The sequence below is a fragment of the Bactrocera dorsalis genome, unplaced genomic scaffold (genome assembly GCF_023373825.1).
Source record: "Bactrocera dorsalis isolate Fly_Bdor unplaced genomic scaffold, ASM2337382v1 BdCtg076, whole genome shotgun sequence".
NCBI lineage: Eukaryota > Metazoa > Arthropoda > Insecta > Diptera > Tephritidae > Bactrocera > Bactrocera dorsalis.
Window position 1 is genome coordinate 5,926 of NW_026038127.1, and position 25,797 is coordinate 31,722.

The 25,797-nt window shown below is 37.9% G+C and overlaps 5 protein-coding genes, 1 long non-coding RNA gene and 2 other non-coding genes across 10 annotated transcripts; 4 read left to right on the forward strand and 4 right to left on the reverse strand.

The window, feature by feature from the left end:
• On the forward strand, nt 1-1,463 carry LOC105228412 (protein transport protein Sec61 subunit beta). The gene is made up of 3 exons (XM_049461665.1): nt 1-170; nt 234-439; nt 770-1,463. Exons 1-3 carry the CDS (start codon nt 168-170, stop codon nt 855-857), a joined length of 297 nt encoding a protein of 98 aa, XP_049317622.1. The 5' UTR covers nt 1-167; the 3' UTR covers nt 858-1,463.
• A 14-nt stretch (nt 1,464-1,477) lies between these two features.
• LOC105228410 (uncharacterized) lies at nt 1,478-7,465 on the reverse strand. Its single transcript, XM_011208234.4, has 15 exons — nt 7,100-7,465; nt 6,873-6,925; nt 6,559-6,813; nt 6,415-6,498; nt 6,258-6,343; nt 6,089-6,190; nt 4,791-4,975; nt 4,589-4,694; nt 4,284-4,506; nt 2,680-4,210; nt 2,535-2,610; nt 2,308-2,479; nt 2,146-2,209; nt 1,802-2,079; nt 1,478-1,623 (listed from the first exon to the last, which is right to left on the reverse strand). Exons 1-15 carry the CDS (start codon nt 7,260-7,262, stop codon nt 1,492-1,494), a joined length of 3,510 nt encoding a protein of 1,169 aa, XP_011206536.4. The 5' UTR covers nt 7,263-7,465; the 3' UTR covers nt 1,478-1,491.
• A 1,054-nt stretch (nt 7,466-8,519) lies between these two features.
• Nucleotides 8,520-10,395, forward strand: LOC105228408 (uncharacterized). Of its 2 annotated transcripts, none has more exons than XR_852674.4 (7): nt 8,520-8,756; nt 8,971-9,031; nt 9,221-9,358; nt 9,563-9,623; nt 9,798-9,860; nt 10,048-10,108; nt 10,299-10,395. It is a non-coding gene; the product is annotated as an uncharacterized LOC105228408 (long non-coding RNA). The 2 variants fall into 2 exon arrangements; XR_007423547.1 differs by having other exon boundaries at nt 9,570-9,623.
• Nucleotides 9,067-9,147, forward strand: LOC115066330 (small nucleolar RNA Me28S-Cm3227). Its single transcript, XR_003845930.2, has one exon. It is a non-coding gene; the product is annotated as a small nucleolar RNA Me28S-Cm3227 (small nucleolar RNA).
• On the forward strand, nt 9,414-9,497 carry LOC115066328 (small nucleolar RNA Me28S-Cm3227). The gene has a single exon (XR_003845929.1). It is a non-coding gene; the product is annotated as a small nucleolar RNA Me28S-Cm3227 (small nucleolar RNA).
• On the reverse strand, nt 10,323-11,605 carry LOC105228409 (peptidyl-prolyl cis-trans isomerase E). Of its 2 annotated transcripts, XM_011208233.4 has the most exons (5): nt 11,311-11,605; nt 10,842-11,249; nt 10,611-10,783; nt 10,435-10,549; nt 10,323-10,352 (listed from the first exon to the last, which is right to left on the reverse strand). In XM_011208233.4, exons 1-5 carry the CDS (start codon nt 11,509-11,511, stop codon nt 10,338-10,340), a joined length of 912 nt encoding a protein of 303 aa, XP_011206535.2. In that variant the 5' UTR covers nt 11,512-11,605; the 3' UTR covers nt 10,323-10,337. The 2 variants fall into 2 exon arrangements, with proteins under 2 accessions (XP_011206535.2, XP_011206534.2); XM_011208232.3 differs by lacking the exon at nt 10,323-10,352 and having other exon boundaries at nt 10,381-10,549.
• Nucleotides 11,606-13,114: 1,509 nt separating this feature from the next.
• Nucleotides 13,115-21,858, reverse strand: LOC105228474 (coiled-coil and C2 domain-containing protein 2A). Its single transcript, XM_011208322.3, has 9 exons — nt 19,177-21,858; nt 18,388-19,118; nt 17,954-18,186; nt 17,775-17,895; nt 17,540-17,714; nt 16,747-17,466; nt 16,453-16,691; nt 16,265-16,388; nt 13,115-14,103 (listed from the first exon to the last, which is right to left on the reverse strand). The coding sequence occupies exons 1-9, from the start codon at nt 20,908-20,910 to the stop codon at nt 13,909-13,911; spliced, it is 4,272 nt and encodes a 1,423-aa protein (XP_011206624.3). The 5' UTR covers nt 20,911-21,858; the 3' UTR covers nt 13,115-13,908.
• A 180-nt stretch (nt 21,859-22,038) lies between these two features.
• Nucleotides 22,039-25,304, reverse strand: LOC105228407 (eukaryotic translation initiation factor 3 subunit B). Its single transcript, XM_011208231.4, has 4 exons — nt 25,098-25,304; nt 24,604-24,919; nt 22,991-24,543; nt 22,039-22,921 (listed from the first exon to the last, which is right to left on the reverse strand). The coding sequence occupies exons 1-4, from the start codon at nt 25,207-25,209 to the stop codon at nt 22,833-22,835; spliced, it is 2,070 nt and encodes a 689-aa protein (XP_011206533.3). The 5' UTR covers nt 25,210-25,304; the 3' UTR covers nt 22,039-22,832.
• Nucleotides 25,305-25,797: the final 493 nt, after the last annotated feature.

The window sequence follows — 25,797 nt, forward strand, 5'->3', positions numbered from 1 at the left end:
CGAATTGGAAAAAACAACGAAATCGTCAAAACGACGACAACGAACTGTCATACACTTACGGCGAAGTCTTTATTTTTTAGGAAGCAGTCAATTGGTTCGTTGTGATTTTCATTGGACAGTTGTAAATACGTGTTTTTATATAAAACTGCCAATAGCTAAATAACAAAATGGTAAATTATTAATGAGAATCTTCAAGTGAATAGAATTATCAATATTATTTTGCATAATTGCAGCCTGCACCAGCTAGTTCAACATCCGTGGGCAGTGGTTCACGTTCGCCAACTAAGATGACAGCGCCACGCAGTGGTGGTGCTGGTGGTAGCAACCTGAAGCAGCGAAAGACCACAAGTAGCACCACAGCGGCCAGAAGTCGCACCACTGGTGCTGGCACTGGTGGTATGTGGCGCTTCTACACCGATGACTCGCCCGGCATTAAAGTGTAAGTGTTTACGTGCCAACATGGCATTTTACGCTTAGCATAATTGAGGTCACAATTGTCCACTGCGTGCATTTGTACTTTCTCTTTTCTTAAGTATAAAGGAACTAGTATGAAGTTTAAAAAGTGATATATACATAAATAGTTGGCTCTCAAAGTTTTATATTATTAATGATTCAGTATTTTTGGAATTTCTTTTAATCTCAAATGCATGAAGTTTTAATTCAATAGAAAAAATTGGAGTGTAATATATAACTACTTTCGTTGTTTTAGTAAAGTAAAAATATAAATGCATTTCTTTACATTACTGAAAAATTATTTCATTAATTGCAGTGGACCCGTGCCCGTGTTGGTGATGTCTCTGCTTTTTATTGCCTCCGTATTCATGCTGCATATTTGGGGTAAATACAACCGTTCTTAAGGAATCAGAAGAAGCTATGTAGCAAAAGTAGGGTGTGTATAAAGTCAACAAAAACAAACGGCGAGCGTACACCTGATCTTATGGAAATGTCAACGTCATCAGTGTAACAGCAAGAGATTAATGGCGGCCATACAACAAGTGCTTCCCAAGCGCCCGGTTGCTGCTTTGTACACACCTTTATATGTTTGCAACAATTTCCAATGTACACTTTTGCTCTTAAGTTTAGTAAATAAGTTAATTTTCTACGTTTGAATTCAATTTCCATAAAATTGCTGATTGTCATTTATTATTTTTTGCTGCATCCTGTAAAAGTATGCAGACAAAACAAAAACTCATTCCACAATTAGATTGGAGAATCAATTTTTTCGATTTACTTCCATTTGCAATTCGTAAAGTTAAGCATTTAACAGTGCAAAAAACATAACATTTGTTGTAAATGAGAGGGATTGTGGTTTTGTTCTCGATCAACTTAAATTTACAGTGCGCTTTCAACCAAATTATGTGCATTATGTAAAATCAAAGATACATATATTCTGATTTACTGTATACTTCGAGACAAATTAAAAATATTTAAGATAATAAAAAACTAAAATATATTAAAATTTATTTAATCGCTTTATTTCTGGGAATTAATTTATGAATAGCTTAGTGGACGTATTTCGTAAAGTAAATTTTTAACATTTACCAAGAGTTTCGGATCTTTGCAGCGATTGTCGATAGCGGATAGAAATGCAGACATAATGAGATGATGGAAGTCACAATAACTCTAAAAGAATTTGAAATCAATTAATGAAGTATGCGGAAAAATAATATGTGTTGTAGCAGTAACAAAAAAAACAGTAAATTAAAAATAAAAAAGTTTTTCAAACAAGAGGTTGATTTTGATCGTTCAGTTTTGCTATACGTTTTTTCGCTATTTTGGCTATAAAAAACTGAATACTCACATCTATATTACGCCAAGTCAATGTGTAGTCCAATAAAAATACATCCAAATTATCCGAACACAACTCCTTTATATCCACAAAGGTGGCATTCTCCGGCGTTATATGCACTTGCATCATATTTTCTTGTGGATCACGACAATGTCCGAAGTTTAGTACCATATCACGTCGATTTGCCAAACGATTCCAATCAGAGCGTGTAAATTTCAGCATCAAACAATGTAACGCTATGCAAGAGTAAGTGTGTAATTCACAAGCTAAATGCTTTTCTGAAAAGTAACCTGTATAAAGAAATAAATAAAAAAAACATGTATAACAACAACAAATGTATTTGTTAATTATATTACCATTTTCTATATAAAACCGAGCGTCATGATTGGAAAATATATTCAGGAAACGGTCATGGAAATGCTATAAAAATAGTCGAAGGAAGTTTATAAGATTCTTTTAAACAAATTTCTTATAATTAATTTATAAATACACTTTTGTGACATTATTTAAACAATTACCTTCTTTAATTCCTTAAAATCTGTTATCGGTTCTTTTATATCCATATAGATTTTACGATGACGAACATAACCTTTCGTCGGCTCTGTTACATAACCGCGATAGCCAGCAGCTGAAATATTAATTACGCATCTAACATATTGGGTCTCCAGTGTAAAAATTACTTCGCCTTCGCTGTTGAGTATATATAAAAAAAATAAAAATAATACTCAAAATAATTATTTATTACTTTTCCATGTCTGGCTCAACTCTCCAATCTTTAAAGGGAAAGTGTTCGTATAACTTGTAGGCCAAACCAATTGTACCTTGAAATTAAGAAAAGTAGCAATGTTTTAGTATTACTTCGTAGTTTTTTATATCTTTTACATACTCACCCAACCTATTAGTCCAAATGGTGATTTTATGATTCTCTTTTTCATACTGTGTCTTATTGATGTATTTAGTTGTCCAGTGTGAATATTGAAATGTTTTCTGTTTAACTTCCTTTTCAGGCTCTGGCATTTCCTCTGCTTCTTTCGATAGCTCTTCCTCTTCCCTTTCTTCCTTCTCGTCTTCTTTCTCTATATCTTTTTCCGACTCTCTCTCAATTTCCGTTTTCACGATAGTTTCCGACCGTACACGCTCCTTTGCTTCTTTACCCTTTAGTATATCGAGATCGCTTGTGCGTGTTTTACGCTTAAGCAATTTATGCTTTGCCACTTGTAAGCTTGCCATGGACTGTGATGTTACTGCTGTTTTAGCAAATGACTCTTCTGACTTGATATTTTTCATTTTCTTCTTATGATCCTTAAATAAAATCGCGTTCATTTTCCGATCGGCCACTTGAAGTGTTTTTTTATAGCTGCTCTGATAAGACGCCCGGATTTTGTCCAGTGTTTGCACCAAATCAGAGAAACTAACTGGATGCTTTGTACCTGTAGCTGTCAATGTATCTCTGTCTTTATCATGTATTACATAATCCATGTGCATCTTTTCGAGGCGTGGCAAATTGGGGAAGATGCGCTCAGGATTATTTTGACCATCATACTGAAATTCCTTAACTGCCTCCAACTGTTCACTGTCTTCGGAGGCACGCTTACGCAGCAAAATACCGCCTTTCTTCGGTTTGCCACGCTGCTCCTCGTTTGCTTCGTCCTGTAATTCGACGGGGAACTTGAAGGACGATATAATACGTGGCAGGCAATAACGTTGTATATTCCGTATTTGTACAAGACTCAAAGGCAAATCCAGTAGAAAATCCTCAAGTGTGGGAAAAATCATTGCTTGATGCATCGCCGTTTGCTGCGATAAAAAAGTGACGAGCGACGCTATTGATGGACGGAATATATTCGAAAATGAGCGTTTCGTGCGCACAGAAAGATTGGATGTCGATTGTCGCGGCGTATATGAAAGGTCCACAGAAGGGTACGTAAACGTGGTGCTACCACGATCCTTAGACAATACCTTATTCTGCTCATCAATTGGTATAGATGGCGTTGTACTCTGTATATTTGCACTGGACACTTTCTCCGTTTCGTAGCCTATTAAATTATCTTCGTAATGGCATGCCAATGGCTCACCCCATAAACATAAATATTCAGGCAGTTCAATTGTTACCACAAAATTCGGACTATCACAATTTTGTGGTGGTGCCAGAAAGAGTTGACTCAACTCGGCCGCCGTTAGACGTGCTATGCTACGCCTAGATAATGCCGACGAGCGTAACATTGATGGACTAGAGTGTAGTGAGATACGTGAAGTAACTGGCGGTAGCACTTCCTCAGTAATAACGTCCTTAATAATTAGCAATTCACCGTTATTCTCGTGCCATGTCATATTGAAATCGTTGAAATTATAATGTACAGGTTTCTTAACAAAATGTAATTGATATATGCCGCCGAGGATGGTATATTTCTTCAAATTTATCTACAAGCGGGAAAATAAAATGTCTCTAATATAATATAATATATATTATCATAATTTATATATTGTATATGACCTCATCGGCTTCCAACTGCAATGACTCTGGATTATAAATATTATTTATGAAATTGTTGTAACGCTCATTTTCCAATTGTAAAAAGTCATCCCAGACATCCGGAAATGTATTTTCGGTGATTACAGGCGGTTCCTTTGGCAGTTTTATCAGTTTTGGCTCCTTCTTTTTGTCATCATCAGCGGACTTGGCTTTCTTTAAACTTTCCAGCTGTTCATTCAGCGCGCTAGTGTTAAAAAATATAAATATTAAGGAAAAAGTAAAAATATAAAACTATAATAAACAGTTTGGCACACAAATAAACTTACTGCACTTTGCTTTCATAGTCTGCGCGTCTCTCCATCAATTTCGTACGCACTTGATTCTGTAAGTCCACTTGTAGAAAATGTTCATGCACCAAGCATTCGTGTAAATCTTTAAAAGTATGTTAAAAAATAAATATTATTTGATTTTAGCGCAAAAATAAATTAATATCAATTTGTTTAATTTTTTTTTCTATAGTTAGCTTACCCGGTATACCAGCCGTCAAGTCTTCAACAACGTCTTTAATGTCTTGCTTAAAGCTCTTAGCATTCTCACTAAATGGATCGAATAAGAAGTGTATGGCTCTTATGGTAAGATTTTCTTTTAGAATAGAATACGGCAAAATAATTTTAACTTGAAGTTTATGTAAATTTGCCTCAACACATGGTACGCTGTTTGTATAATAAGAAGAAGAAAATGATAAATTGAATTTGAATTAAACAAAAAAACGTTAACTTCAACCGCTCTATAAAAGAAAAGCAGGCACCGTGCCTGTTCAGACCTTTAATGACGCTTGCACTGCGATGGGATGTGATTTAACAGTCATAATGTAATCTCGCGGGAAGCTGGCTGTTAGCTGGCTCTATAAAAGAAAAGCAGGCGCCGTGCCTGGCCGGTGCTTAAGTGACGCTTGCACCGCGATGTGATGTTATTTAACAGTCATAATGTAATCTCGCGGGAAGCTGGCTGTTTTGCTGGCTCTTTAAACGAAAAGCAGGCACGGTACCTGGCCAGTGCTTTGGTGACGCTCGCACCGCGATGTGATGTGATTTAACAGTCATAATGTAATCTCGCGGAAAGCTGGCTGTTAACTGGCTCTATAAAAGAAAAGCACGGTACCTGGTGAGTGCTTAGGTGATGCTCGCACCGCGATGTGATGTTATTTAACAGTCATAATGTAATCTCGCGGGAAGCTGGCTGTTAGCTGGCTCTATATAAGAAAAGCAGGCACCGTGCCAGGTCAGTGCATAGGTGATGCTCGCACCGCGATGTGATGTTATTTAACAGTCATAATGTAATCTCGCGGGAAGCTGGCTGTTAGCTGGCTCTATAAAAGAAAAGCAGGCACCGTGCCAGGTCAGTGCATAGGTGATGCTCGCACCGCGATGTGATGTTATTTAACAGTCATAATGTAATCTCGCGGGAAGCTGGCTGTTAGCTGGCTCTATAAAAGAAAAGCAGGCACCGTGCCAGGTCAGTGCATAGGTGATGCTCGCACCGCTAAGTGATGTGATTTAACTGTCATAATGTAATCTCGCGGGAAGCTGGCTGTTAGCTGGCTTTATAAAAGAAAAGCAGGCACAGTGCCTGGTCAGTTCTTTGGTGACGATCGCACCGCGATGTGATGTGATTTAACAGTCATAATGTAACCTCGCGGGAAGCTGGCTGTTAGCTGGCTTTATATGTTAAAAGAAAAGCAGTCACGGTGCCAGGTCAGTGCATAGGTGATGCTCGCACCGCGATGTGATGTTATTTAACAGTCATAATGTAATATTTATACTCACTCTAGAAATTGAAAGAGTATAGGCACATTTTTTAGCGTCCAAATGTGTATACCAAAGTTCTCGCATTTATAAAAATATTCAGCAGTGGTGGCATTCACAGAACTGTGCGGTGAGATAAACTGATTAGCTAAAATTAATTTTAAATTTTATTTACAAGCAACACTCTTACTCCATATAGGAATCTTCGGAAGATAATATGCGATATGCATAATGATCGAAGTAGTGCTCGATTTCTTCATAAGCCGCTCTTTTTTGCTACAAAGTCAATAATATTTTAATTAAGCCATATTTTTGCTCTTTTTTTGTATTTAATAATCACAACATGCCTTTAAAATATCGCGCAAAATGCGTAGCGGCGCTTTCGCTGTCTTCGTATCATCATCTCCATAATACTCAATGCTCTTTACAACCTGTCGTCAAGAATAATTAATTTTGTTTGCAAGTTTTCAACTTATTTGCATACAAATTACTTTTAATAGTAAATCAATGTTAGTTTTGTACTCATCTCCGAAATTGGGACGCATTTCTTTGACCAATGCCCTGCGCGTCATATCTTTGCTGTATATGTCCTGTGACAAAACGCTGCGCTCATCAACCGACAAGAGCCAATCAATTGTTTTTTCCGTATTCAAACGATCGAAATGCTGCAATTTCTCGAAGAACAAACGCACAGCTGGCGGTATATAGGGCTTGGGCAGGCCATCACAAAGCAAATATTTTTTCCACTAAAAGCAAGCGATTGATGAACATATATGCAAATATGTATATTTAAATTGCTACAAACTTTCTCTATGACATCCTCGCCGCGTTTTAATTCCTCCACTTTAAGAAACGCCTCTGTTAAAGGAAGAAAAATGGAAAGAAGATTTCAGTTTCTTCCAGAGTTTGTTTGCATTACTCCATGTCATTAAAGCACAAAGCTAGCTTAACTTTATTTATTTCTCATATCGCATTACTTCTTACTTTTTATAAAAACTCCATGAAGCGTTTGCTTCACTTTCCTCCACTTACCATCAATAAATGAAAGACACGTTCGCAAATCTGCCAATCGCATTGCATACTTTGCATCGCGCGTTTGTTGTTCCTCCATTGTTAAAATGGTGTATTCTTTTTCAATTTTTGCTGCTTTATTTCCTTTTCCGGCAGATTTTCTTTTCGATTTCCTCTTTGCCATCTCTTCACGCGCGTTTATCTAGCTTTGTCCGGTTTTTGTGTATTTGCACAATAAAGCACTTAAATTTCGCGATTAAAAAGCGTTTTCATAAAATTTATAAGAAAAAAACATATTTTGACTAATATTTTATATTGTTGACGTTATGTATTTAAATTTAATTTTGACAGTTTGTAAAGAAAGTCATTGACATGAAAATTTGTTCAGATACAAAGTGTATTCAACAAAGTGAACTAAGTATATGACATTTAATTTTTCTTTACGCTTATTTGACATGAATGTTGTCATTGACTTAACCCTTACATTTATTCAAAAATTCAAATTCGGAAATTCAAAAGTAAGCAAATTTCAAACCGAAAAACAATATTTTTTTAAATAACTGAATAAAATGCCGAATACTTGTTGCCTATGCAAAACAACTCATGGAAGCAACTTACCAATGTTTTGTGCTCCAACTGACAAATCGCAACGGAAGGAATGGGAAAAAGTATGTGGCGTACAACTCAGTTTGTCAACGAGAATATGTGGGCTACATTTTAAGGCGGAGGAAATAAAAGAATCTCCCCTTAAAAGAAGACGACTAAGCCCCGATGCAGTACCCTCATTAAACTTACTTCCCAATCTTCAAGAAAAAAAGTAATAAACCCTCATATTTTGATAACTAGAAATTTTACGTTTTTACTACTGATTAGGTCTCAAGACAAACTTGTTTGCGCGAAAATTTTAACAACTGATCGGAAGCTATACATGCTGTGCTATAGTTTTGGTTTTTTACACGTATGTAATTGTTTGTAAAATAAATATGAATTCATTATAACGTTGAAAACAAATAAATTGGTTGTCTCTATTTCTATTACGTTTATATTTATCATATATACTCGTATGTATGTAAAGCAAGTGGCTTCATATTGTTCAAGATCAAAAAAAAAAAAACACACGGGTTAATATAAACAAATACATGAATTGTTTACTATTTTATTGTCAAATAAGCGTAAGTCAAATACTTAGTTCACTTTGTTGAATACACTTTGTTCAGATACAGATATGTAAGTAAAAAATAATTTTTAAAAATCCAGTGATTGCTTGATTTTATTTCTAAAAATTCTAAATATTGTCAACTAAATTTAATAAATAAAAACAACTTTTAATAAATATTCATATAAGCGATATATAAATTGTTTTCTCAGCAATAATTTGGAGACTTCTGAACAACTGTTTTCTTTTTAGCCAAGTGGTAACTATGCAGCCGCCATTTTCATATTCGTTCTGTTCTGTTGGAATTCGTGCCAATTCGTTCATTTTAATTTTGATCTTAGAACAATCTGCTTCGTTCGTTCAACGTTTAGAAAAAATTGGAAAAATATTTAATTGAAATGGAAGTTTTTAGTAAAATATTGCTAAAATCTTGTAGGCATAAATATGTTGCAACCGTAATTTCTACAAGCTGAATGTTATTTGAAGGGATGGCGTTGGAAATTACTGATACAATTATAACATGTAAGTTTTTTCTTGCATTTTTGTTCAACATGCTTATAATTTGATGATTGTTCTCGTCCTGAAAAAGTGTCTTACGTTTAAATTTCACAATTTATTTGTAAGCACTTACATTTTTGCGGATAGATAAGAACGGCCAGCTGAGTTATTCTATTTAATGATTAGTTTTAGTGGCGTAATGCATTCGTTTCATATATTTTTTCTTTTAATTTTACAGCCAGCTGAGTTACGTATGAATGATTACGCGGAACAAATTGGCCTAATATGTCTTAATAAAGGTAAATATTTATAACAATTATATTGAATATATGGAAACTTAATGATGATAAGTTTAATCATAAGTAAATAATTGCTGATTTACAACTTAAAATTGAACCAAAAGGATTCTGATGCTCTAAATATATAACTTAATATGAAATCTTAAGTATTCTTCTGTTATTAAATAATACTTATTATTTCTTTTATAGCTGGAAAACTGTTGCAGCGGCTTATAAAATGTGCAGCTGAAACTAAGTAATCTTGCAGCTGCTATTTGTTTTAATTAAAGCCAGTTGAGGGAGAACGCTTGGTTATACTGCATAAGATGACCCAAATATCTTAAAAAGGTAAAAACTAAACAATTTTAATAAATGCATTTAATATATGATATCGTACATTTAAATTCAAGTGATGATAAGTTTAATCATAAGTAAATAATTGCTGATTTGCAACTTAAAAATTAACCAAAAGGATTCTGACAATACTCGAAACTAATATTAATTTTTTAACAAATATAGACCTATAGTAAATATATTTATGTTCAATTTTAGATTGCAGTTGCAGTTCAATGTGAAAATGTAAAAACAGCATTGGAAGCTACATATTTAAAAGGTCAGTATATATGCATATTAGAAATTTTGTATGTTTATATGATGACTCATAAATAGTATAGTTCATTTGAAATATACATGTAACAAATTTTTTCAACTGAAAACATGAAATAATATTCAACTTGGTACTTTAATATTTTTCAAAAACTAATACTAGCTTTTTTATCTCTTACAGATTTGCGTAATGCGTATGGATAATGTATTGCAATTCATTGAAACATTGCAGATGCGTGAAAAGGTGTGTATAAATCTCTTTTATTTTTGTATTTTCATTAATTTGATGATTTATCCTCACTCAGGATCCCTCTTCTGAGTTGAACCCAATTTAAAAACCGTGCTGTTTACTGTTAAACTGATCTAATGTTTTCATATTATAAATGAAATGAAAAAATTTTCTTTATTAACAAATGCTTTCTTCATTTCAGTTTAAACATATTAATAAGCCAGATAATTATGGAAGGAGTTGGAGGTGTACTTAAAGTAAAGGTGAGTTTTTCTTTCTATAAATGAATTTTGAATATTTTAAATGATGATTTATCCTCACTCAGGATCCCTCTACTGAGTTGAACCCATTTGAAAATCATGCTGTCAATTTCTAACTGATTCATTATTTCAAAATCAATTTGTCTATATGAATTTTCAACATTTCTAACATATTTATTTTTTTTTATTACAGGCGTTTTTGTATTCTCTCTGGACAGCCTCTCTGCAGCCTTTAAACGTTTATACACTAATTAAACCAAATAAAAGCAAAATAATTTGAAAATATTAAATTTTCGTATTTATTTCAATTCTCCACATGAATATATTACAATTTTTTGTGTTGTGGCCCCCGCTTTACTTCCACATCGTTCCATTTTTCGTACTACATCTGCTCCGCTAATTACATGTCCGAAAACCACGTGTTTGTTGTCTAGCCAATCGGTTCTAGAAATTACATACAATTTTATCGCTACCCATATATTAGGATATTGTAGAAAAAACTCACTTAGTGGTGCAGATAAAGAATTGTGAGCCATTTGTATTGGGTCCTGAATTAGCCATTGATAGTGTTCCAAAGCCATTGTGTTTGAGAGTGAAATTTTCATCTGCAAACTTCTTGCCATATATAGATTTTCCGCCAGTGCCATTGTTATTAGTAAAATCGCCTCCTTGGCACATCTACAATTGAATTTGTTTATGAATATCGGGCATATTTTGCTGCAGTTGGTATACTTACGAATTCTGGTATGACGCGATGAAAAGTACTACCTTTATAGCCAAAGCCTTGCTCATGCGTGCAGAGCGCACGGAAATTTTCTGCTGTCTTCGGCACTACGTCGGCGCGCAGTAACATTATAATGCGACCTACATCATGTCCACCTATTCGTATGTCGAAGAAAACTTGAGGATTACGTTTCTCTGCTTTCTCAATAACCACGGGTCCACTAGGTTTGCTAACAGTGGTATCAGCGTTCTCGTCATTAGTGCCAACTGTGTTTTCAGTTTCATCATCTTTTAGTGTCGCGCCGGCATGTTTCTGCAACCAATCATCGTCAGCCCAGACAGGCTTAAAGCTGCCTTCTTTAATGCGCACTGGCTTGGCGAGATTTACACGTATCGTGCGACCACAAAGTTCCGAGTCATTCTATTCAATAAAAAAATCAATGTAATTTATGTTATGTAGAAGGTTTTGTCTAGCAATATACCATATTATCTATCGCTGCGGCGGCATCTTCCGACATTTCATATTCTATAAAGGCGAATCCACGATGCTTTTGCGACTCGTAGTCGACCGGCATTTGTATATCGGCAATATCGCCAAATGGTATAAAAGCATCATTAAGTAGTTTCTCGGTCACTTCATCTGCTAATGCACCGACGTAAATAGTACGTTTATCGTTGGACATGTTCGAATTTATTAATAATTTCACTTAAAACTCATTGAGAATATCACCAGTAAAACAAGCAGAAACGTAAACAAAAACTGTGTGATGTTTAACTGTCAGTTAATTGTCAACTTCAACGATCGAGACTCGAGTCTCGAAACGATTATGTTATATTGCCATACGTAACGAATTAGTATTGCCGCCAGTATTAACTATATTTTTTATAAAACTTTTATTGTAACGCAAATTACCAAAACAAATGTAATTCGTTATTAAAAAAATTATTGCTAACCCTGGTGCAATATATCGCAACTGCTTATACCTTATTGACAAAGTAGCCGTACACCTGTATTTACGAAAATACTTTGTCATAAAATCTGGTATGGCAGCTCTAAAGCAGACATTTTGAAAAATTAAAAATTATTTTTGCAACGAATTTGCTTGGTGTTCACTTCATTTAATTTCGCTACATCTTTAATTAATAACATAGAGTAATACTAAAATAAAGGAAATATGAATGCGATTAAGTCTTCATACATATGTGAATGAAATTTTGGCATGCAATTCCAAGAAACTGAAAAATAACAAACTTCCGGCGGTAGGTGCTTAAATAGTTGATATTTGCAGAACGCTAGCGTATGTGTAAAGTTGCTCATAATAAAAGTAACAATTAGCTTTCCAACACTTTTAGGCTGTGGACCAACAATTTATGTGTTATTAACGTGTAATTTTGTTTAAATTTATTTTATTAACAACAATTAAAATCTAACGTCGCATTTCTTTTGAGTATAAATAAATAAAAAATCATAAATTATTAATGCTAATATTTTACCTAAAATTCTAATTCATATTCATAATTAATTGCTAAGTAAATCTTTCCGTTTGTAAGCTGTTTGTTGTTGGATCTTGCTGACAGTCGCCATTTAGGACAAACATTAGTAGTGCTTTTGATATAATCGGTATATAACTAATGACATATATGAAAATCGCCGCACCAAATAGTAGTAAAATATCTAGAAATATATAATAATATATTTTATTTAGTAAAGTTCAATATCAAAGCATTGTGATCTGCTATATAGTAGAAACGATATTTATTCATAACAAAGCTTACTGTCTTGTGTACATATGTATGTACAAACTACGCTTATCAATATTTATTTTATGGTCTCTTAATGGTTATTAGTTGTCTGTTGATAATCTTCGATAATCAAGTTAGTTAATCAGCGGAAGGTGTCAACAATATATCCATATAAACGTATATAAAGGTTGCTGCGAGCTTATGGGACGCAGTAAATACAATAAATAATATTCACTTCCTTGCAGGTGCAGACAACTTATTAGTGCTACAAAAATGCTGCTCATTTAATGAACATACAAATTAATTACTAAAATTAAACTCTTCGCTTAATGTTAAAATTAATTTTTTTTTTTAATTTTTGATGAATTTATTTTAATTTGCTATGTTATAAAGATATCAGCTTTTTTTCAGCCACTTTCAACTTACGCGAAAACACACGCTCCCAGGGCTCACAAATCGAAATTTGCGTATTCAGTTCGTAGAGCATAAAAAGCCATTTGATATAATTCAACGTTTTTTGAAAAATATTTTGTGTTTTTAAAAACATGATCAGGTTTTTTATTTTATTTTTATTTTTTTTTTAATTGCGAAGCTCTTTAAAATCACGCCACTTAAGCGCAGGAAATTACTGATTTTCGATATCACTGTCGCTTAATTATTTTAAAGTTAAAATTTGTGGAATTTGTCTTGTCTGCTATTTTTACTATACTTCGTAGTGCCTTATATCACCCATTTAGCAAGTTCCGGCAAGTGTCTAGAATTTTGTAACAAAGCTTTCAGTTAGTGTGTTGTTAACGCGCGCCCTTTCAGAAGCCAACTGTGAATTGTTTATTAACTACATTTCGGAAAAGAACTCCTGAACTTATCAAAATTCTTTCTATGCACGTGTACCTTGATACCCGGCTTTTTGTGCGCATCGTTTGTTTAATAAAAGGAAATAAAGACAAAACCAAATTAGCAGCGTTATCGATAGATCAAGGTGGCTCATATAATTTATACCATAATGTTATGAATATACTATATGTATGTACCCATTTTTATATAAGAATATGTGCACATGTTTGTCCTAAATACGTATGTCGCTATGTTTGTTTGATTATGTCAGCCTAAGGTGTTCCCTGAATCATTTTTATGGCGAAGGCCTTATCGGCTGCAATGAGAAATCATTTTTTTTATAGATAATATACGATACAAGCGATTTTTGCGAACTCATTTCTGATGTAATTTAGTAACAATTGTGTGCTTGAAATTAATACAGTTTCTTATTATTAAAAACAAATGTTTTACATAGATAATATTTACACACATTAAATGTTTCAATAAAACTCCCTTAACACTTAATTAAACCCGTTAGGTATCAACGATATCAGAAATATCCACACAGAGAGCACATCATTTGGATAGATGTGTATATGCGTCGCCAAGCAAAACTCAACACGCTTATCCGAATTTAAATGTATGCCAGTGGACTTTATGCGTTCAGAAATCGATGTGAGATTTGTATAGGGAAAGTTGAGGGCATAGCCATAGATCTGAAAATATGAATAAAAGTATTATAAAAGGAGTTATACCAAAATTAAATAAACTTAAATGTAATTGTTGTAAAGTAGAATAACCTGGGGCAACTAGAGATGCCATAAAACTTTGTCAAAAATTCAATTTCCTAGGAGAGTTCTTTACAAGAATATATGAAAATTCGAATTTAAGCTTAAGCGCGAGAAAGCTTTTTAAAGATTTTTAGGTCTCCCGGAAGATGGAGCAATGTGTAGAAGTTCACGCATGTGAGTAAAGTTCTCTGAGCGCCATTTCTTTAGGAGTAGCCAAAAACGATTCTTTTACACAAGCAGCTCATGACTCCGGTCTTAGACCTAGTATCATCTGCGTAGCCAAAACATCATCCGTTTGAAGGCGAGTTAAAGTGAGAAGGCGAAAAATCCGCTCACCAGGATTGTGCGCTGGGTTCGGGACTCGCCATGTAAAAAATCCGACCAATGAAAAGGAAACAACAACCTCGGATTATAAGAGAACTGTGGGACAGCATTTTAAGCTCCTTACGTACAACTGTCAATGTGTTTTAACGTGAGTATCTGCCATTGTAGGCTCAAATCCACGGTGTTTTCTATTGCTAGAAACACGTAGATCAGTATAATGCGCCGATCAACGCCCCAAGGACAGGTGCATGCACAACACCATACCATGAGAGAACCAAAGCATAGTGCTCCACACACATCTATACCTTGGTTCCAATCGGTTCGGGTGAAAACCAAAGGAACACCCTAGCCACCTTGGTCGGGTACGAGGCCTACCCAAACCTCTGCCGTACTCTGGGTCCGACACCCGGACGCGATGCGACTCCACATTGGACAAAAGTCCTTCCTGCATTTAGGTTTAAACCACAGCCACCACGAATCTCCCCAAAGGGCCGAACCCAATGAGCAGATTGGAGCGAACTCCAAGGGCAAACTGCTCCCCGTGGTACCATGTTTTAGTCTTTGGTGTGACCTGTAGACCACAGTGTTACCTGTGATCTACTGCCAGTCGGGGACCCTAAGAACTCCTAGGAATTCCTAAGGACCCGGCTGTATGATGTATTGTACATCATTTCATTTTTGTGTTTGTTATATAATCGCAAACCCATTTAAAGAATATGATATTATTTCAATATAGCACTTTTCTGACATCTCTGACCATGCCGACATTCAATTAAACCAGACACGTGAATGTCGGACATAGTGCATTTGGATTTTAGTCGCCTCTTACGGCAGGCATACCTTACCGCGTGGATATTCTTTTCCCAACCACGCAGGGAACAATGGGATTTTAGTCGCCTTTTACGACAGGCATGCCTTACCGCGGGAATATTCTCTATCCCCCTCCCCGCAGGGGGGCTCCTTACGTACAGCTGCAAACTAAACAATTGCCTACTACCTACCTCGCAAAGTTACAATCGACCACAAGGACGTGAGGGATGGGTTGGCTACCGATAGCTGAAGAGGGCAGCGAGACGCATTTGCAGACAAAAAAAGAGAGAGGCGTGAGTATGAAGAGTTTGGCAAGCTGGTCGACAGAGGTAATGAGGAAAAGATGCGGCGACTAACAGAAGGTTTCAAGACCGGGGTATACTCTTGATCTAGTGAATGATGCCCAGAGCATACTAAAATTATGGAGGGAACACTTCTCCAGCCTGCTGATTGGCAGCGAAAGTATAACATCAGGAGATGGTGAACCCGATTCCCCAATCAATGACGATGGCAAGGGCAACGAAATATTGGGCTAGAATGCCAAAATAGTAGTATGACTGTTATTTGAAAATGGGACATATCGCCAAGGCTGCAGGAAATGTCAAGAGCAAGGCATCAGGAATGATGTATCTTATTATAACGACTGCATCAGAACGGTAACGCTTTACTAACTTGGGGTTCCACGGTATGGGACACTGGAAGATATAACATTAGTGCGGCTACATAATCAATCGAACTACGCTTAAAGGATGACTACTCCTTATGGATTACATAACGCCACTTCATCTGGTATCGCTAAAGACCAAAATTCAACTATTCGAGGCTTATTAGCCTGCCATACTAACCTAACCTAACCTATAAATGTTTGATGGACCCCCAAGATGATCCAACCGAAAGCCACAGCCCTCTCTTCAAGCACTTCTTTAATAAGCATGCTTTGGTTTTCAGTTACCTTATAGTTTGGAAATTCCGCCGCTACTTGATCGGTGTACTTAGCTTCGGTGTACGATCCATTGTCGGAAATACTTAGTTGTTCTAAGTCTTGAAGAATGCTTTGTAGGCGTGGCTGAAAGGCGCTGATAAGAAATTATTTCAACGTCAAACATTTAAAAGTTTTACAATAATTTGCTTTGCATTTACCGATTCCAAATGGTCTTACGCATAGCGCGCCACGAATTGATTTTTTTCATTATCTTTCGCTCAATGTTGCGCCTCAGCTCCAATGTATTGTGAGCGGGCTGGTAAGTGTAATCTAGTTTTTGTACACCGCCCAAAGGGGCGGGATTGCGTTTCGAGAAGGCGGGCAGCCAACAGGATGTGTCGTTCAAATTGAAATTCGTCATTGTGACGCGCGCTTCAGATTGAATGTTGGCGTATAACTGTAACGAAATTTATAGAAAAATTTGCACGACTCTTTGATCAGATAACACTAACATTGTTTTGCGCCACCACCATGCATATCTTATAGAGCGGACAGAAGACATCCCTTGTGCCGAAACGTTTGCCCGACTGAGGATCGATAAGCAAGAGTTCACCTTCCTCACTTCTATACAAAACAAAGGCACACTCGCCATATGTTGTAGCATGACCAAGCACGAGCCAACTGTTAACACCAATGCCGAGGAGAAAATTACACAACAACACGCCAAGATCCTTCCATGTACACCAATTGGTATCCAATACACATTGATTATTTAGCCAAATGCCATCGAAGCGCATGCACGGGTCGTAGGTCTTCAATACATTCAAGAGTGCGACGAAACGGCAAGCCAACTCCAGCTTCTGTTCGTTCAACTCCAGCGGCAGTGGCACCGGTTCCAAGAGACGCGTTAAACATACGCGCTTACCCTCTGCTGTACAAACTAACGGTTCAATATAACGTTCCGGATGCAGCTCTTGCGCTTGCAGCGACCACTGTAACAGCTGCTGTCGCACGTCCTTCAATTCGGCACATTCCAAGCTAGCGGTATTGATGTGTGGCAGTGTCACGTGCGGCTCAATGCTCATGTAGAACCAAAGGCGCACCGTTTCTTTTATTTCCGGGAATTGTTCAATGGATATATTCACGTCAGCTTGTGAGGTTATGTGCTCCAGTGTGGGTTGTTTGTAGCCAAGCAGCACTTTGGGTGTCCTCAACTCGATGACGCCATCAAGCTGGAAGATAAAATAAAGTGACTAGTTGGAAGAACATAGTTGCTGGATCGGTCAACCCGTATCATACACCTACCTTTTGTTGTGAGAGCAGTGTGTGCATGGGAAACCGGTATTCACCCAGCCAATTAGTTTGTACGCGCTGATAAATGTCCATATTGCGCACGCTGAGCTCATCGTTAAGATGATTCTCGATCACTTCGTCGAAGAGTGAGATTTTGAGATCATCGCGGAGATCCGTCAAGCTGCCACTAAACGCAAAAAAAGTTAGTATTTTATATATATTAATAATGTTCCGTGTACTAAAATACCTGAACTGCAAGATGAGTTGCTCATTCCAAGTCGGATTTGAACCCTCTACGGTTAGCGAGCGACAAAATTTATCTTTGTAACTTAGTACTATGAACGGACGCACATTGGAGTATTTATAAACTGAAAAATCGCCGCATTTGTGATACAACTCTGAATATTTTGCATGCTCAAAACTTACGCTGCGTCACGAACATATTCGGGCTCTCATTGCTGCGTTCCTTACTCTCGTTATCAGTCGTGTTAGGTATACGCACTGGTATGCCGGTCGCACGTACGATATTCAGAACGATCTTGTAGTTTTGACTAGCATCCATATCCAGTACGTGTGCACGTGACGTGGCTGATGGAGTGGGTGGCGAGCTCAATGTGCGCCTGGGATTGAAGATCAAACTCAAAGCCTGAAAGAATGTGCTGTGACCAGCGTTAAGAAAGTATAATTATTGTTGTTGGAGCAACAGAAATCTGCCGAGTTGACAGTCTTTGGTCGGATAAAAATTCGGGTTCGTTTCGGTTACGTAAACCCGACTGTCGTGGAAACGGTATTCTACCGCTACAACAAGCACAAAGTATAATTATTTCTAACTTATATTGAGCGTTACACTCACTACACACCTCCAATTGGCAGGCACATCGCCGATCAGCAACTCTTCGGCGCTTGCCGCAGCAATGGTCAAACGCGCACACTGGCTACGTATCGCTTCGTACAGTTGCTTTAGATATTTTTTGCCCTCATGCTTATGCAAATCTATAGGATCCATCCAGTCGCCCGCTTCAATGACCGCATCCTCCTTATCGGACCAATCGAACTCGAGCTCATTGTCAAGCGCCGCAATAAAGCGCAGATCGCGCGTGCGCGGATCATTTTTCAAGTAACGTGAGCGCAGTAACTTAAAGCGTCGATTATGCTTCAAATCTTCGATAGGACAAACATGCAGCAAATCCTCTTCTAAAGTGCACGTGTTAAGTGACATCGCTGGCGGTTTATCCGGTTCAGCCGACTCACTTGCCACTTCGTCGTCATCAGTGTGCTGTGCATTGTCGTCCAATTGCGCTAATAGTTCTTCGGCATGGTGTTCCCGCGCCATTGCTTGACTTGCGGGTGAGCTTTGCGGCGAGATAGTGGGGCTGGCGTTGGCGGCAGTTGGTACATACCAGCGTGCGCTCAAGTCCACTTGCTCCTCACATTGAAAGCGTATGGTGAGACGTCCGCTGACGTTCAACGATTTTTGCGCTGTGAAGCATATGCGTTGTTGCTCGGTGTCGGCGGTGTGCAGCGCGTGCGGTATGGGCACCGCTATATCGACGACTTTGCGCGCTGAGTGCAGACGGAATTTTTCGTAGAGCTGGTGAGTGCAACGCGTTAAAAAATGGAAAAGCAGTTGTATACATGGATACATTTACCGTTACTCTTATATCCTTTGGCATGCGCCGCTCCAAAAAGATGCCGAATACCTCGTTCATCGGTATGCGTAAATCGGGTTCGATGCGATAACTGCGCGTGGCGCTCACAAATTCGCCATCGAAGTAGATTTTCATGTAGAAGCTTTTGAGTCGTTTCAAACCCGGCAGATTGTAAAACTCGCCCTCACAAACGCGATGTAGTTGTACGTTGATCTTCGGTTCGCCTTGTGCACCTAAACACTCGGCTAACTTGGCGCGCAACTCCGTCGACAGCTGTGTGATATCCGGTTTACGTGGCTTAATTGGCAACTCGGCTGTATCCGCCTTGCGATCGCGCGCCTTCCACAAACGTTTGGCGCGGTAATAGATCTCCAACTCCTCGCGGTAAATTTCATGCAAGTCAGTCTCGAAGCGCTCGGCCCAACGTTGTGCTTCCGCAGCCGTATTTGCCGCATCCTCCACGTATATGCGTAGTTTGAAGCGCGTGCATTGGTAATCTTGTGTCTTACGTAGTTGCTTGAGACGCTTCCAAGTGTCCAGTATTTCTTTAAGCAGCTGCTTCGAATGCGCCTCCTCCTCATAAAGGCTGTTGCGTAGCGCACGCACAGTCAGCAACTGATTTTCCAGTTGGCGCGCACGTCGCTCAATTGTGCGCGCCGACTCCTGTTCAGCGCTGTTCCTTGACTCACGCAGCAACAGCTCATTGACCACGCGACGCTCAGTCTGCAGTTGTGCGCGCAACTTTTCACAAACATGTTGTTGTTGCCGCTGCACATAATTCTCATAGAGCTCTTCCAAGGCGTTCGAGAGTCGATGTTCCTCCAACAAATGCGGATGAGCCGTGAAGAGTAGCTCCTTTAAATAGATGCGTACAAATTTCCTTGTGGGTATCTCGTCCGGTTGACGTGTCGGTTCACAAAATACCGGATGGAATTTATGTGCACAAAAGCTGCGGTAAAGTGTACGGTTCTTTATATACGACGACCATGTTGAATTGGTAACCATTAGTTGTTCCACAACTGCTTTAGAGATAGGCTCATCTCTCGCACGTTGCTCTGCTTGATGCCGATTCAGCATGCGACAGATATTGGCATTTAATGCTTGCGGTTTTCCTCTACTATCCAGATTGCTAAAGCTACTTACAGCCAAGGCGACTTCCGACGTGAGTTTCGCCTGTGGCTTGAAAAGCAAATTTGCGTCTGGTATGAACTTTTCACACTCAATCCGTTGCACGACCACATCATCTTCGTCGACGTGTATGTAGGTGGAAGCGGTTTGCTCGCGCTGCTGTGTAGAGGTCGGTGAAACGGTTTGCTCGCTGCCCGCAGACGCATTCTCGTCTTCCTCGTCAGCAGTTGTAAACTCCTCCTGCTCCTCATCATCCTCTTCAGTCCTCTCACTACCATTGTCTAAGCTCGTTTCTTCAATACGTTCGCTCTTTAGTAGCTTCTTATGTTGCGCAGAGCTCCCGGCTGTTGGGAGTACTTCCTCGCTGGTCCGACAAAAAAAATCCAGACTCAACGTTAGCTCATCTTTTCGATGGCTCTGTGGACTGTTATCGATAGAGAGGCTTGTGTTCTCCAATAAAGCTTGTACCTCACGCTCATTTTCTTGGTATTGGAGAGTTGGTCGTGACTTGCAACGTTTGGGTTTGGTACGGCTTACTTGTTTAGAGCTCTTCCGACGATTTTCTTTGGATTTTTTCTTTCCGCTATGTGTGATATGACCACTCATAATTATTTATTTCTTATTTTTTGCATAAAATTTTATTTTATACACGTGAAAGTCACCAAAATGTTTCGATTTGTGTTTGTCTGCTTTTAGTAATGAGTTTATGTGGCTCAATAGGTTTCCTAGGCAACCTAATGGTACAACTAAACACAGGTGGTGACAGGGTGGAAAGTACGAACGGTTCGTGTACACTTTTCGTTGGAAGTAATGTTATAAAAGAAGCAGACGTTGACTAAGTAGCTAGTATGGTTGCAGTAGCCTCCAAAAAGACATTTAATCGCGGTTAACTCAACATTGGTAACTGCTATTCGAACTCTGATTAGCAGCAATATATATTTTTTGATATATTCCACTAAACTCATGCTCCTGGAACCTGGTATAAAAGAATTGGATTAGAAAAAGAGGGTTAGTGAATGAGACAAGAGTGAAGAAATGGAAAAAAAAGAAATGTTTGTGAAAATTGTGAATTCGTATTTTAAGCTGAGATCTTGGTTAGCAGGACTATAATAACTTATAGTAAACTGGGCTTTCGCAATTGATTTCTAAGAAAGCATCCCAACAGGAACTACCTGGCTGGGAGTTCATTATGCCCCTTAACTGGAGGGAGTTCGATAGGAGATATCAAGAGGCATCCTGTCGTAGACCGGAGTGCAGTATTCTGACAGGTCTGAAACTTCCCCGTCTGCGTCACTGCATCCAGGCGACCATATAGGGGCCGCATAGTTAATCACCGGTCAGCCAATTGCCTTGTAAGTTGCCAACAATGTTTCTTTCTTTTCCGGCTGCTGGCTGGCGATCTAAGGATTTTTTGTGGCTCTGTACTTTGACAATAGTCGCACTCGTATGCAGAGTGAAGTTGTATACGCTGAGAATGTTGCATATTAATGTATTAAAAATACAACTACAAATCAACTGAGCACTTTTCTCCATGTTTTGACCAACCTATTTCATTTTAGTCCATATAATATATATGTATAAGCAAATAAATGACACCTGCATGGATTGAAAAATTTGTTTTCTGCACTAAAAGTGCAAAGCCCGCACACTTTCCTCCCATAAAATAACAAAAAACTTGCTCTCCTTGACTTGAGTTTCTTCACGCCATTTGCATACTAAATGAAACATTCGCAATTTTGTTGTTTGTTTTCGTTTTTCTTTTGCTTATGGCATACAAGTATAATGCAAATTTATATTTAATTTTGTTAAAAATCAGCATAATGAGTACAGCATAACTACCAGTAGAGACATTCACCACATTTGTTAACATTTTTGTAAGCAAACGACTTTCTATATGTATATGTACTATGTATGTATGTATGGATACGTACGCTTTCTACGTACTCAAATAAAATTAATTACAAAGCTAAAATAAAATAACAAAATGTGTATATTTAGTTAGAATGAATTCCAAAAACTATATATTGTAAAAAAATACTTTGCAAAACAATGGTTAGAGAGAGTAGGCTTATAAGCGGTTGTGCAGTTATTTGTTTGCTTTACGGTTAGCTAATTTTAATTTGAGAAAAATACAATTTAAATTTTGAATAAGTCTAGTATTGAATATTTTATTTAAAAGTAAATCGGACGCAGTTGCAGATGCGTCACTTACGCGTGAAGCGTTTCGAGTTGGTATGCCAAATGCGTTTGAAAGAAATCTAAGTAAAAAATACTTAAAAAAAAAAAACAAGAGCATAGAGTGTTGACTGCTCTGCTTGGAACTCCTTGTTAGCTTGTTTTGCTTCTGTTTCTGTTTGATCAACCAATTTTCTTGAATAAATATTGTATTTTATAATTTTTTAGCTTAAATACAATGTTTATATTTATGTATGTTGTTCTTGTTGTAGTAAGTTGTTAGCTACGCCTTTGTGCGCGCACTGTCAGCAAAGGCGTAGGCTTTAATGGAAAACGGCACAACTGTTGTTCGACTACTCGAGCACAGTTACTTCTTCCTTGACTAAAAATTCAACGATTTCCTCATCAACTTCCTCTGTATCCAAATTATCAGTATCAAAATCTGCAAGAGAACAATTTATTTTAATAAGTGGATAAAAAAAGAGCTTAAAATTTTGCATTTGACACTTACGATTTCTGAGCTGTAGGCGTCGGCTCTTTTGCTCCTTCCATTCGGCAATGCGTTTGTTGCGGTACTCCATGAATTGTTCACGCAATTGTGAGCGTTTCTCGAGCAATTCTTTGGATGCACGTGTCAAACGTAGGCGATCCTTCTGCTCGAATATTGGGTAGTATTTCTTCAAATTCTTCTTGATTTCCTTCTGTTGTGCCTCCGACAACAGTGTGGGCGGACGTGGACGCCATAAGAATTGTACGAAATTTTTCAAGATGGTACGTCTTATGATACGTCCTTGGAAGGTGTACATGTTGAAGCCCGTATCTTCTTTGACCTTCCACGCTGAGACACCAGTTACAACATAACGGCCGGTTGGGTCCCATTCGACTTCGGATGCGCGGAAATGATCGGGCGATGCAGTGATAATGAAGTCATTGTTTGTGTCAACAAATTCAAAAGTGCCCATAGAGAGATTTGCCATAACAATGAATTGGCCGCGTGGCGACCAGAACAAGTGCGTGCATGACTTCTTCTCCAACTTCTTCACAAGTGTAGGTTTCACACCTTTGTTCATTTCGTAGAAGCTGACATTCGCATTGCTTTGCTCACCATGTATAATCGAAAACTTATTGCCGACAGGCTCCCATGCGAAAGCAAGAATCAATTCGCGAATTTCCACTGAATCTACAGGGACTTCCTTTTCGCGCATGTGGAATATTTCGAAATTGTAGAACATACCGAGGAATTTGACATCCAGCTCCTTTTTGTCTTTCTTCAATTTCGAGTAGCGATCGACTTTGACACATAGGTAATCACCTGATTTCTGCCAGTGCAATTTGCAGTCGGCCACATGGAAAAGATTTTTATTACGGATTTCGCGTTTCTTGGGAATCTCCATAAGTGTCACACGCGCAGGAATTTGATTTTGTTCTTCTACCCAGTAGGCAATTACATTGTCGGTTGGCGACCACGAGAAGCCACGTATGCCAGGTATCTTAATTGACTTAAGGTCGAGCAGGTAAAACGAGGGTGTTTCGTAGATGTGGATTGAATTATCGCCCATACGTGCAACGTATTTATCGTCATGCGACCAGCGGAACATCGATAAGACGGACATGCCATCAGCGACGAAAGAACGCTTTTCAACACCGGTACGTATATCCCAAATAATAACCTTCTGGCCGGTAGGTGTTGGACCATAGGTAACTAGATAGTTTTCACAAGGTGAAAACTCCACGAACTGTGTGTTTGCATGCGGGAATTTTTGAATCTTTTGGAAGCTGCTACCACCCCAAATGGCCACACCGGGTTTGTGGAATGTTACCACATATGTACCGAGTGGCGACCATTTTACAAAAGTATCAGTGAAGCGTTCACGAGACTCCAATTCATTGGGCTCAGGTAGAGTGTTCTGCCAAAACGATACTTGTACGGAGTTGGGTGCGGTTTCAGCGGCTACGCTATATTGGTCATAAGCATCCGGATCATTGATGAAATTGTATAAATCGTTTTGGACTTTGAAAGGTTGTTGTGTTGGCGGTTCCCACTTTTCTGGTATGTTTTCATACCTATATAAATAATGTTGGAATATTATTAATATTTACATTAACAACGCAAGAAATACTTACTTCTGAAAATCGGTAAACAAATTAACGGAGAAGGTATGATTCTTATCAAGGCGATGATTGTTAAGCGATTTAACGGCCTCTTCAGCCATACTACCGTTTTTGTATTCCATAAATGCATAACCCTTTGTTTTACCCTCCTCGTCAACCGGGAAGACAACATTTACGATTTCACCGCAGTGTGAAAACAATTTCTGAATAACAGATTTCAATTTCTCCAAACGGGATGGTTCTACTTTTGGTATGTTGTCCACAACAACAACGCTTTCAACACCATCTGTCTCCAAAGGACGCTGTGCCAACATGTTGGCTAACAGCTCTGGAAGTTAAATAAAAAAACAATATAAACAATATTATTGAGTAAATTTTTGAACAAACGTCATAATTATTCAATTTTCTTTGCATTTTTGCCCGTTTTGAGGTTATGTTGCATGTACGGTGTTTGGCGTGCAAAATCACTCATAGCAGAGCCGCAGTGGTGCTGCGCTGGCACTTACCATCGTCGGGAATGTCGTCAACATAGCCCTCTGGATCTTCGAAATTTGGCTCCTCTTCATAGTCACCATCATTGCCATCGGCTCCGTACTCCTCACTTTTCTTTTTAGCCATATTTTAAACACAAATTTGCACTTTTTCTGAAAGTTCCGACCGCCTTAAGTCATCAAACGTACGCACACCGAACGAAAAGAAATTGTTGCTGTTAAGTTGGCTGCATTGAAAGTCGAAATTGACACCCGAATTGTCAAACAGGTAAAGGCGAAAAATATGACAATGGAAGAAAACAAAATGTTAAAGTAATAATTCACAATGATTTTAAAAGTCACGGTGGTTTTGAAAGTCGTAATATTTTTTGCTTGTAAATAAATTTAAATGTTTTTTACAAATTATTTACGAAATCACTACTTCGGGTTTCAAAGCAATTGATTTTTTATATTGTGTACGGATATATTTTCGCTTCCTAGGCAAAAACAATTTTCATTGAGAAATACACATAACGGCACATGCGCATTGAAATGAAATCTCAAGTTCAATGTGCGAATTAAGTTCAAAAAGAAATTCATTCAGAAAATGTCTTAGATGGGAGTAGCCGTACTTATTCTAGTTACAACTTATGAAATCGCGTTTAATATATTCTGGAAGTAGTATGCTGATTCCGAAAATAAAGTTATTTTTGTTTAATTGGTTTGGGAAAAAATT